The sequence below is a fragment of the Anomaloglossus baeobatrachus genome, chromosome 4, assembly GCF_048569485.1.
Source record: "Anomaloglossus baeobatrachus isolate aAnoBae1 chromosome 4, aAnoBae1.hap1, whole genome shotgun sequence".
Taxonomy (NCBI): domain Eukaryota; kingdom Metazoa; phylum Chordata; class Amphibia; order Anura; family Aromobatidae; genus Anomaloglossus; species Anomaloglossus baeobatrachus.
Window position 1 is genome coordinate 652,691,689 of NC_134356.1, and position 11,811 is coordinate 652,703,499.

Here is an 11,811-nt window from a genome sequence, read left to right on the forward strand (position 1 = left end):
GCAGGAGCGAGGAACATCGGACCGTCGCGTCAGCGTAATTATGAATTACGCCGACACTGCACCGATGATACGATTACAACGCTTTTGCGCTCGTTAATCGTATCATCTAGGCTTTACAAACTGCGATGTCGCATGCGATGCCGGATGTGCGTCACTTTCAATTTGACCCCACCGACATCGCACCTGCGATGTCGCAGTGTGCAAAGTGCCCCTTAGCCTAGAACAAAAAGCTGTCCAAAATCTAGACACAAACTGGACTCCCCTATCGGACACAACATTCTCTGGAATACCATGCAAACGAACCACCTGACGAAGAAACAAAGGTACCAACTCCGTAGCTGATGGCAACTTAGGCAGTGGCACCAAATGAATCATTTTGGAAAATCTATCACAGATTATCCAAATAACCGTCATCCCGTGAGAAACAGATCAGAAATAAAATCCATAGAGATGTGAGTCCATGGTCTCTTAGGCATCGGCAATGGCAATAATAATCCACTGGAACGAGAACAAGAAGACTTGGACCTAGTCTAGAACAGATCTCTCAGGACTGCACAAAACTCCTTACATCATAATTTCGCTCCGGTGGTGAAAATTTCCGGGGAAAAAAAGCATAGGGTCTAATTTTAGAAGTCACAGGGTCTCTTTGAGACAAGACAGCCCCAGCTCCGATCTCCGAGGCATCGATCTCCACCTGAAAAGAAATAGACACATCAGGCTGCCACAAGACCGGAGTAGAAGTAAACCTCCTTTTCAGCTCCTGAAAAGCCAAGACTGCCTCTGAAGACCAATTCACAACATCAGCTCCCTTCTTGGTCAAATCAGTCAATGGCTTGACAATACTGGAAAAATTGCCTATGAATTTACGATAGAAATTAGCAAAACTCAAAAACGTCTGAAGGCTTTTCAAAGAAGTAGGCTGTACCCAATCATGAATGGGCTGGACCTTGACCGGATCCATCTCAATGGAAGATGGGGACAAAATAAACCCCAAAAAAGCGACCTTTTGTACGCCAAACAGACATTTCGATCCCTTGACATATAATGCATTGTCCCTGAGAACCTGAAATACTGTCCGAACCTGTTCAACATGAGACCATTGAGCACCGGCAAGTAACAAGAGAAAACTACTCAGTTATATAGTCCCAGTCTGACCCTGATTGCCAGTCCTCTGCAGGTGTGTGACTTTCATTCCACAAATCAACTGCACCGCCAGCACTGACCACAAGAGGGAGCCCCAAACACGAAAACGTATTCACAACAGGCTGGATTATAGAAAGATATATATATATTTTTAAAGTTATACGCACCTGGAGCTCACCTGTTCCATCACATAGAACCCACTCCGGACCTCTTCTTTTTCTGATCACTGGCAGTTTCTTGAAATGCATCTTCAGCTCGATGATGACTTTGGAGATGTACCAGTGACCAGACCTGAGCTGTGCGGTGACACAGGTGAGTGTCGGATGAGTATAATGTTTTGCTATTTCATTTGACCTATGTTTATTATGTTCTGGGTTCTGGAAAAACTCCAAAACATAATTGTTATGGGGAAATACCGAACAAATGTCGAAAAGGGAGGGAAGGAAAGAGGGGAACCTTGTGTCTAGGGAAGGAGGAGATGGTGACCCCTGATATAACCTTCCGCTGGCCCTTGGCTCCCCTAACATTCCTAGATAGGTTCCGCACCTATGCGCCGAGCAGGATACCTGACCCTAGCTAACCCTGAACTGTGCCCTAGATAATGATCGGATGGGATGAGCACTAGTCAACCCACTAAGTCCTAAAGTACACACAGGGAAAACAAACAGGAAAAAAAAACATTTTTTTTTCTCTAAGATGACTTCAGGAGAATGACAGCAACAAACAACAATGTGTTTTAAGGAGATTACATGCCGACTGCTTGCAATCTGGACTAAATAGAAAACTCTATCACCAGCAACTAATCAAGGGGTAATGCAGGTATATAAACATACAGGGAGGAGATAATGATTAGAAGCTGAAAGATTAAGATCTCTGCAGGGTCCTAAAAGGAAAAGCGTTAACCCTAAAAGAGAAAATAATTTGAACTCCATTCACACCACAGAAGAAGAAATGGAATATCAAGAAGTTGTTTGTGCAGCCAAACAAAGCGACCTTCTGCTGCCGGACACCACAGGATTGTCTGTCACCTGTGACAAAAATAATCTGAATTCAGTTTACATCAAATCTTATTTTTCAGTCTTATTTAAAGCAAATCTGCTTAACTTGAGTTACAATAGTAAAAAAACTGTGGATATAGAAAGCGCATATAGGGTCTTACCAGGATAACAACAGTAAAGGCTGCTTTACACCACACAATCTATCGTGCGATAGATCGTCGGGGTCACGTTTTTTGTGACGCACATCCGGCATCGCTGGCGATGCCGGCCTGTGTGACACCTCCTAGCGACGCAGTATCGCTCACAAATCGTGAGTCGTGTACTGGTCGCTAGGTTCCATAATATCGTTTAATTTAGTTGTTCATCGTTTCCGGGGTAGCACACGCCGCTCCGTGTGACACCCCGGGAACGATGAACAGCAGCTCACCTGCGTCACGCGGCCGCCGCCGGCTATGTGAAGGAAGGAGGTGGACGGGATGTTTACGTCCCGCTCATCTCCGTCCCTCCGCTTCCATTGGCCGGCGGCCGTGTGACGTCGCTGTGACGCCGAACGTCCCTCCCACTCCAGGAAGAGGACGTTCGCCGCCCACAGCGTGGTCGCACGAGAGGTAAGTACGTGTGAAGGGGGTTACCGACTTTGTGCGCCACGGGCAGCGATTTGCCCGTGATGCAAAAAGGACGGAGGCGGGTACGATCGATTGTGAAATTGCACAATCGGTCGTACCGTGTAAAGCAGCCTTAAGGGTGAATGAAAACCACTCACCTGATTTTTGGTGGATTTCCTGATGAAGGAAAGGAGTTATCTCCGAAAGGCTTAGAATAAACCACCCTAAATTGCTCTTATTTGAAATTAACTCTTTCTTGGCACAGCAGCGCGGATGTTTTTCCACTTTTTATCCTTGTTTTTTTCTAATTCGAGTTTCAGCAGATTCTCTGAGAACTGAAAATAGCTCATAAGATAATATCGTCTTTAGAAGTCGATAAAGTTCCTTTTACATGTGCAAATATATTGGTTGTAGATATAGAAAGTTGGTCGCCTTTCGCTCAATAACATATACAAAAATTTCATACAAAAAATAATTTATGTGATTGTATAGTGGACAGCATTGGCCATCCAACCATGACTTTTAGTTCAGTGTACACGATGCAGTCAACAATAAGTGAGCGAATTATCACTGATTGTTCGTAGTCTGGACTTTCGTACACGCGGACATATTCTGGGATAACATTCAGGCGATCAGTTTTGGTTTGGTTTTTTTTACAATATTTCGCTTTTCAGTATGGATAGTTGTACATATATGTACAATAAATATATAGAAGTGATAGTAAAAGGTCTTTAGATGGATATAAAAGAAAGAGCTAACCAGAAACTGTTAAAACACTCATGATCGCAGGATATCAGATATCCCTCTTTAGGCTAAGGACACACGGTGAGAAAAACGGAGCGAGGAGAACGCGATAAAAAAAATCGCATCCCACCTGGACCTAGTTACTCTATGGGGCAGCTCCCATGAGTAATTGGACTGAAAAAACAATCACAGTATGCTGCGGGTGAAATCCGATTTGTTTTCACGCGCACCCATACAAATCTATGGGTGCGAGAGAAACATCGCATTGCACTTGCTTTACACCAGTGTAATGCGAGTGCAGTGCGAGAATCACATCAGCTGACAATGGAGAAGATGGGGAGATTAATCCCTCCCTCTCCTCCGCAGCACCCATCCTCCTCCTCCGCGGCTGTGCTGTGATCGCAGGATCGCAGTACAGTGGCACGACACTCGGCCTACACTCCAGCAGAGCGGGAGCCGAGTGTCATGCAATTGACTCACATTAATGCCCATGTGGCCGCAGCCTTATTGTATACATACCTATCATGTTGTGTTTCATCCATGTAAATATGTTTTGCTTACAGTTAAAAGTGAAGATGAGGATGGAAGTCATGGCAAAGGAAGCGATGAAGCGAAGGATCTTAAACGATCGAAGAGGCCGAGAACAATTCTCACCACGCAGCAGCGTAGAGCTTTTAAAGCATCATTCGAGGTGTCTTCCAAGCCTTGCAGAAAGGTATCTACTCATAAGAAACCACCTATAAGCAAGCTATAAAAGTATATAGTTGAAGGTATATCATTATTTGAGCTTGATGTTTTCTATCCTCTGTTTTTTACTGAATTCCAGCCTGACGTGCTGGTCTTCTAGGCAGAAGCAGTTGGAATTTATGATTTAGTGTTTCGCTGCAGTGGAACTAATATTCAAAGCTTCTTATGATGATAACCATCCGTCAGTAAAGATATCTTTACAGTTGGGTATTCGGAGTATTTTGGAATCTAGATGTACCTGATGGCGGTGTGGTCATCTCCTTTGGTTATGGCCAAATGGGGTAGTCATGGCGCGATGGCAGTGAGATGTGCCAATGACGGCATGACTGGGAAACTAAATTCTGCTGCAATTGGCCGGGGTGGTGGCCTCCAGGACCTATTCTTATTCTACACTTTATGGAGAAAAGTATTGGGCTTCACTTAATAATTGAATTCCAATTTTACATCGAGTCCCAATGCCCCCTGGTATGGCACCTGGCCCCGCTCTATGCCTTCTGCCGGTACTAACATGTGACAGAATGGCTGGTGGTGAAGAGCTCACTGGCACCAGTGAGGTTCTGTAATAGGAGCCACCAGTTTAAACAAGTCAAATCATGACATTTCTTTGCCCATCACTTACGGGAGATAAAACTGTGCAGCAAAAATCACAATAGGATCTTACCTGGTAAGGGAACAAATAACAGAATTAGGTGCACTCACCTATTGTAGTTGTGAAAGTCACAAACCCTGAAAACACATGTAGAGATGGTAACAGCTGCAGCCCTGAAGTTAGATGTAGAGGTAAAATGAAGAAGAAATTGGGTGTACACCGCGCTATCACCACGGAATCTGATGTTAATTTTATTCCTTTATTTTTTGTACAGGTTGACGCGTTTCAGAGACATCAGTCTCCTTCATCAGGACATCAAAGAACTGTATCAGTATTGTTCTTTGATGTCCTGATGAAGGAGACAGATGTCTCTGAAACGCATCAACGTGTACAAAGAATAAAGGAATAAAATTAACATCGGATTTCATGATGATAGTGTACCCCCGATCTCTTCTTTATTTTTTGTCTTCCCCCATCACTTGTGAGTGATATTATTGAGAAGTGGAAGGAACCTCAGCAACTCAGCCACGACGTGGACACTTAAAGTTGCAAAGTGGGTGGCCGAGTGCTGAGGAGCAGAAGGTAAAAAGGTCACCAACTGACTCCATACGTATCCAAAACCTACTCCAGTAAGGGGAAATCTCAGAAGAATCAACAGAAAAAGCATTGTGGACAATTGTAGCTTCCAACTCTTTGGAGAAGGACCTTTTCTGTTCCCCATGACTGTGCTCAGAGTACACAGTCTGTAACCACATGGTTGAGGCTGTCGGCTGTGCAAGAACTTGGTCGGCCACACAGATTCTTGACTTCAGCCCCATCCAACATTTTAGGGATTAAACTGGAATAGAGATTACAAGCCAGGCCCTCTCGTCCAACATCAGTGTCTGACCTCACAACTGCTTTTCTGGATGAATGGGCAAACATTTCCAAAGACAAAATTTTGTAGAAAGCCTTCCCAAATTAATGGAGGCTGTTTTAGCTGCAAAAGGGCGACCCAACGCCATATTAATTCCCATGGATTTTGAATGGGAGGTCTTAAAAGTAGAGTTGAGAGAGTGCCTAACTATTTGTACTCATAACCAGTACTGTCTACTACTCGCATATTCATTTCGAATAGCATGTGCAATGCAAGTCAATGGGGAAAAACTTGCAAAGTAACGAGTAACCCGAATTCCATACTTTTTGTGTGAGTAGCGAATAGTGTGGAATTCCGGTTACTTGATACGTTGCGAGTATTCCCCATTGACTTGCATTGCACACGCTATTCGGAATGAATACGCGAGTATTAAACAGTACTCGTTACGAGCATAGCGAGTATGAATATTAAGGTACTCGCTCAACGCTACTTGAAAGCTCTTGTGGGTCTAATGTGAAGGGGGCACATACTTTTGTCCACTAGAGTATGTTTACGTGGTGTTTCTCTTTGCAGGTGAGGGAGACACTGGCGGCAGAGACTGGTCTGACCGTGCGTGTTGTTCAGGTTTGGTTCCAAAACCAGAGAGCCAAGGTACAGATACAGGTCTTTACAAACTCTTCTTTATCATTAAAGGGGTTGTCTATGTAGAAACAACACCTTTTATACTACAGCTGCTGTGGAAATTGGGTGACTACTATGTATCATCCACAAGCAGCTTTGGCAAACAGCTGCCAGACATTTCCTCTTAAGAGGCTGCGTAATAATATGGTGGTCAACTAGATAAAAAGATATCCTTGTAATACGTGGACAATTTGAGTCTGCTTGCATGGAAGCCCCCCTTATTATGGTAACCTATCTATATGACGTCTGATTGTATGTTTTCCACACCACTTCATCTTCACTTCTCGCCCGGTGTTACCTCTTTTTCTATGCTCTACAGTAAGAAAGAAAAAGAGAGCATATCCCATCGTATTGAAGCAATTATCACCAAAGTACTTTAGTTTACTTGAAAGATTAACTCTTTTAACAATAAATATAAAACCATAGTGAGGTCTTCCTTCTGACTCTGAGTTTCGCCATATGGCTTCTTCTGGGGGATATGATCTCAATACCCTATTTCCACTTTAGATAATTACTTTAAAGGCTTTATTAACCCTTTGATGCGGATTATGTTTGAATACATTTGAAACAAGTTATAGTGAGTTCATCCATCTGACTATAAGTTTCGCCATATGGCTTCTGCTTGGGACATGATCTCCATACCCTATTTCCACCTTAGATAATTACTTTAAAGGCTTTATTAACCCTTTGATTTGGATTATATTGCAATACATCTAAAACAAGTTATAGTGAGATCATCCATCTGACTCTGAATTTCGCCATATTGCTTCTTCTGGGGATATGATCTCAATACCCTATTTCCACTTTAGATAATTACTGCAAAGGTTTTATTAACCCTTTAATTTGGATTATGTTTGAATACATTTGAAACACGTTATAGTGAGATCATTCATCTGACTCTACGTTTCGCCATATGGCTACTGCTTGGGTCATGATCTCCATACCCTATTTCCACCTTAGATAATTACTTTGAAGGCTTTATTAACCCTTTGATTTGGATTATATTGGAATACATCTAAAACAAGTTATAGTGAGATCATTCATCTGACTCTACGTTTCGCCATATGGCTTCTGCTGGGGATATGATCTCAATACCCCATATCCACTTTAGATAATCACTTCATGGACTTTATAAACCCATTGATTTGGATTATGTCGGTGTGTTTATCCGGTCTCTTATTCTGTAGATGAAGAAAATAGCCAGGAGGCAGCAACAACAGGACCATGAACAGTTGGCATCGCAGCGTCTGGGCTCTGCGTGTGGGAATCGTGGAAGTAGTAGACAGAGTAATGATGACAGTGAAGGTTAGTAGATGAAAGATAACATATTATGGTAGTAATGATATTTAATGTTAGGCACACCTTTTCAGAGCCTATCCCAATTTATGAACAAACATATCTAGGATGTAATGACCAGGTCTCCATAGCGCTGCTATGCCAAGTAAATAACAATAGCCTAATAAACAGAACATTGTCATATGGCAGAGCAGAGGAAATAATCAGTCATGTAGGCCATTGGAACCAGATTCCAACTTTCATTGCATTGCATTTGATCCTTTAGATGGCAGCAGTGGCATAGAAGGGGTTATGATGCCATATTCTAGGTTACAGCAGCCACTCCTCCAATTAGACCAGAGTGTCTACAACACGGACCTCTACCGGCAAAGTCTTACTCCCCCGCAACTGCCTGGTGACCATTTACATCCATATGGTAAGTAGAACTTCAGATGCTTTCAAATTGCAATGTGTATTCAGACATTTTTACAAACTCTGTTACCCCAATTTATCAAGGTTGGCATTTTACACTCCATTCTGGATGAAGACGAGCATGCTGGAGTAAAATGCATCAAATTCAGTAAAGGGAATCTATCAGCAGGTATTTGCGATATAATCTGAGAGCAGCATGATGTAGAGATAGAGGCCCTAGTTCCAAGGATGTGTCACTTACTGGGCTGGGTGTTGTTTCAATCAAATCAATATATTATCGGTAAGGGGTTATGTCTAGAGGACTAGTTGTTTTTGTCATGTAGTCCTCCCGCTCTATGTACGCCCACATCATCACTGCTTTCTGCCTATGCACAGTGCTTGGACTATACAGAGCTAAGTAATTCAAAGAACTGCTAAATATACAGCAGAGACAACAGTGATTTTATTAAAACTGCATCAAGCAATCCAGTAAGTGACACATCTCTGGAATCAAAGTTTCTGTCCCTCATCATGCTGCTCTCAGATTGCATAGCAAAAACCTTTAAAGGGAATCTGGGAACAGGTTTTTGCTACCTCATCTGAGAGCAGCATGATGTAGGCAAGGAGAATCTGAATCCCACGATCTACAGTATCACTTAGATTACTGGCTGCAGTCGTTCTGACACAATGTACATTTTTAGCATTAGTCATGTAGCAGAGTCTAGAGAGAGCATTCTCTGCCCACACCAGGCTCTCTATAGAGATTATACATTGACTGTGAGGTGTCCATCACAGCAGGAGGCGGGCATGGCAGGAGCCAGCTAGCCTCAACAATGATAAGGGTCCTGCTAAAACAAACAAAACAAATAAACAAAAAATTGGACTGTGACAACACAGACATGCCTGAATTTTTGTCTTAACCCTTACACCATTGTAATAGGGTGTCCAGTGCCCTACTGCCCCCACTTCGAGCTGGTGACTTGTGGTATTGCAATGTATATGTGTGTTTTTTTCTTTTTCTGCATTGCATTATATTGTATGACATTGCCTCCTCTGTAATACGGCCGGCTGCCACCTGGTGTCACTGTTTCCCGGGTCCCTTAGTGAGAAGGGATGGAATGGAAGTGACAGGGCAGCAGGGGTTAAGTGAGGGAGTGGTTCACCAGCACAGGAAGAGATAAAGGGCAGAGTTTGCCAGGGCAGAGACAGTTAGGGAAACGTGAGCAGAGAATGGTGAAGTAGATGTAGCAGAGTGGATCAGTGTGGTGTGGACTCAGGAGAGCAGGCAGGGACCGAAAATGTGATTGCTTGATCTCTACCCCAATCGGATGGAGCTTTTGTAGAGTCCCATAATGTACAGCACTGTGGAATTAATAGCACTATATGTGAGTAAAAGAAAGAAATTCTCAGGATTGGTGGGGTCCCACTAGTAGGATCCAGAGTGATCAATAAGCTATAATAATAATAATCTTTATTTCTATAGCGCCAACATATTCCGCAGCGCTTTACAATTACATATACATATCATATACATAAACATATACAAACAAGTAACAATTATAGAAGATACAATATTTAAAGGGAAAAATGGCAACCCTGCTCGTGAGAGCTTACAATCTACAATGAGATGGGAGGAGGGGCAAGGTACAGGTGCTTATTTACAATGACAATCCAGCCATCTCATGGGGGATAGATGATGGCTTCCTGGACCAGTTGACCAGAGCCTTGAGATGCATTTGGTTTGGGTGCCATGGAGTTTGACGTGGGGTTATGTTCTGAGAAGTTGTAGAGGAATTAGGTGAAATTAGTTTGGCTAGGGAGTGTGATAGGCCACCCTAAAAAGATGCGTTTTTAGGGAGTGTCTGAAGCTGAGTAAGTTGTGATTTGTCCTAACTTCTTGGGGTAGAGCGTCCCAGAGGTTTGGTGCAGCTCGGAAGAAGTCTTGGATTCGAGAGTGGGAGGTTCGAATTAGTGTGGATGTTAGTCGAAAGTCATTTGCAGAGCGTAGAGAACGGGTGGGGTGATAGACAGAGAGGAGGGTGGAGATGTAGGGGGGTGCCGCACTGTGGAGAGCTTTGTGGGTGAGAACAAGCAGTTTGAATTGGATCCTGTGATATATGGGCAGCCAGTGCAATGACTGGCACAGAGCAGAGGCATCTGAGTAGCGGTTGGCCAGATAGGTGACCCTGGCTGCTGCATTAAGGATGGACTGTAGAGGGGAGAGTCTAGTTAGGGGGAGACCAATTAATAGAGAATTACAGTATTTCTTATCCTATTGATAGGAGAACTTTCATACGGTGCTTAGTACATCCCCTTTAAATGGCCCTTACATAGGAATTAAAAAGGTGACATACTGTAAGTAACGGCATGGTATACCTACATGGCACTCATGCCAGGCATATAATGAATGTAAAAGAAACGGGTGATGTGTCCTGTGGAAATATATGCGCAGGACATTCCGCAGGAGCTCCCAGAAATCCGCAGCACAACTTTCTCTGTTTCCATGCTGCGGTTTTATTGCGGAATGTCCTGCGGATATGCTGCGGGCATTCTGCATTGAGGATACAGTACCATGGCTTGGGCTGGAGTGATCAGGGGTTCATACTTCCCTCCATCACGCAGCACCTCACTTTCCGGCCGTGTCTGTCTGTACATTGCCGGAGAAGGTGGGCAAGCCTGAACTAGCTCCGCCTGTCACATGATCGAAGCTCGTGCAGGCCCCACCCACCTCCTGGCTCCACCGCGCTCCTCTGCACCGGAGGAAGTGACTCCGGTGTCTTCTATCAAGGCAGGTAAGTATAGGATCGTGCCGAGGAATAATTGAGATGCTGCAGATTTTTCTGCAGGGAAATCCTCACTATTTCTGCTGCGGAAAGAACCGCAACATGGGCAAAGCACTCCCCAAATGCCATAGAAATGGCTGGGGACTCACTGTACTGTGGATTTTTGAAAAATCCGCGGAATTTCCGCAAAAAAAATCGCGGCAAGTTCCGCAAATTTTTCGCAGCGTGGGCACATAGCCCTAAAGTGTTTTTCAGACTTAAATAATTCATTTTCTGTTACATTTGTCTTTTTTAACAGATGCCGACAACGTGTTTCATGATATGGACAGTGATAGCCTCAATTATCTAAGTGGATCTTTACTGACATCTTCTGATGCGAGCAGCCTCCAGGCGCGAGCAGGACCCATTGATCGCCTGTACTCCATGCAGAATTCTTATTTTGCCTCCTGACCACCACAAATAATATACTCGTGTAACTATCATTGCCAGTTACACATCGTCACCACCGTGGTCATCATCCAATCTACATCCAAAATATCAGGACATAAAATCTTCTCTATGGATCATTTATGAGCTGGGAAATTCAGACCACCCAAAGGTTATAAAATCCATAGTGTTCATGTTATTTATATAGCTTTTCCATGCTTATCTGTGTAATTCATGGGAACGCGTCCCTTCTTCTGACAGTTTTCTATGGCATGCTATTTTTATTTCAATGTTCTTGTGCACAATCTCCGACTGTAGGGCAATGAATGAAGAAAATCTGAAGATTTAAGGCTGAAAATTGGGTTCAATTCAATAAATGAAAGATTATGGTTGATTGGAGTTTAATTTTTATTAATTCATTATTTTAAGAAATAAAAGGATATTCCATCTCATAAATTGATGGCATATTATGGCACTATGGCTGATTCAAGATTTGTTACTTCCAGAAGCAAAAAAATAATGTACGGTAATTAAAAAAATATAATTAATTTAA

The 11,811-nt window shown here is 43.1% G+C and overlaps 1 protein-coding gene across 2 annotated transcripts in view; it reads left to right on the forward strand.

Moving 5' to 3' along the window:
- LOC142302012 (LIM homeobox transcription factor 1-alpha-like) overlaps positions 1 to 11,605 on the forward strand; it is a 129,905-nt gene extending 118,300 nt beyond the window's left edge. For both annotated transcript variants that reach the window (XM_075343086.1, XM_075343087.1), the window contains 5 exons: positions 4,054 to 4,205; positions 6,256 to 6,333; positions 7,551 to 7,668; positions 7,925 to 8,074; positions 11,131 to 11,605. In XM_075343086.1, coding sequence (XP_075199201.1) covers positions 4,054 to 4,205; positions 6,256 to 6,333; positions 7,551 to 7,668; positions 7,925 to 8,074; positions 11,131 to 11,282 — 650 coding nt within the window. In that variant the 3' untranslated portion in view covers positions 11,283 to 11,605. The remainder of the gene's footprint in view (positions 1 to 4,053; positions 4,206 to 6,255; positions 6,334 to 7,550; positions 7,669 to 7,924; positions 8,075 to 11,130) is intronic.
- Positions 11,606 to 11,811: the final 206 nt, after the last annotated feature.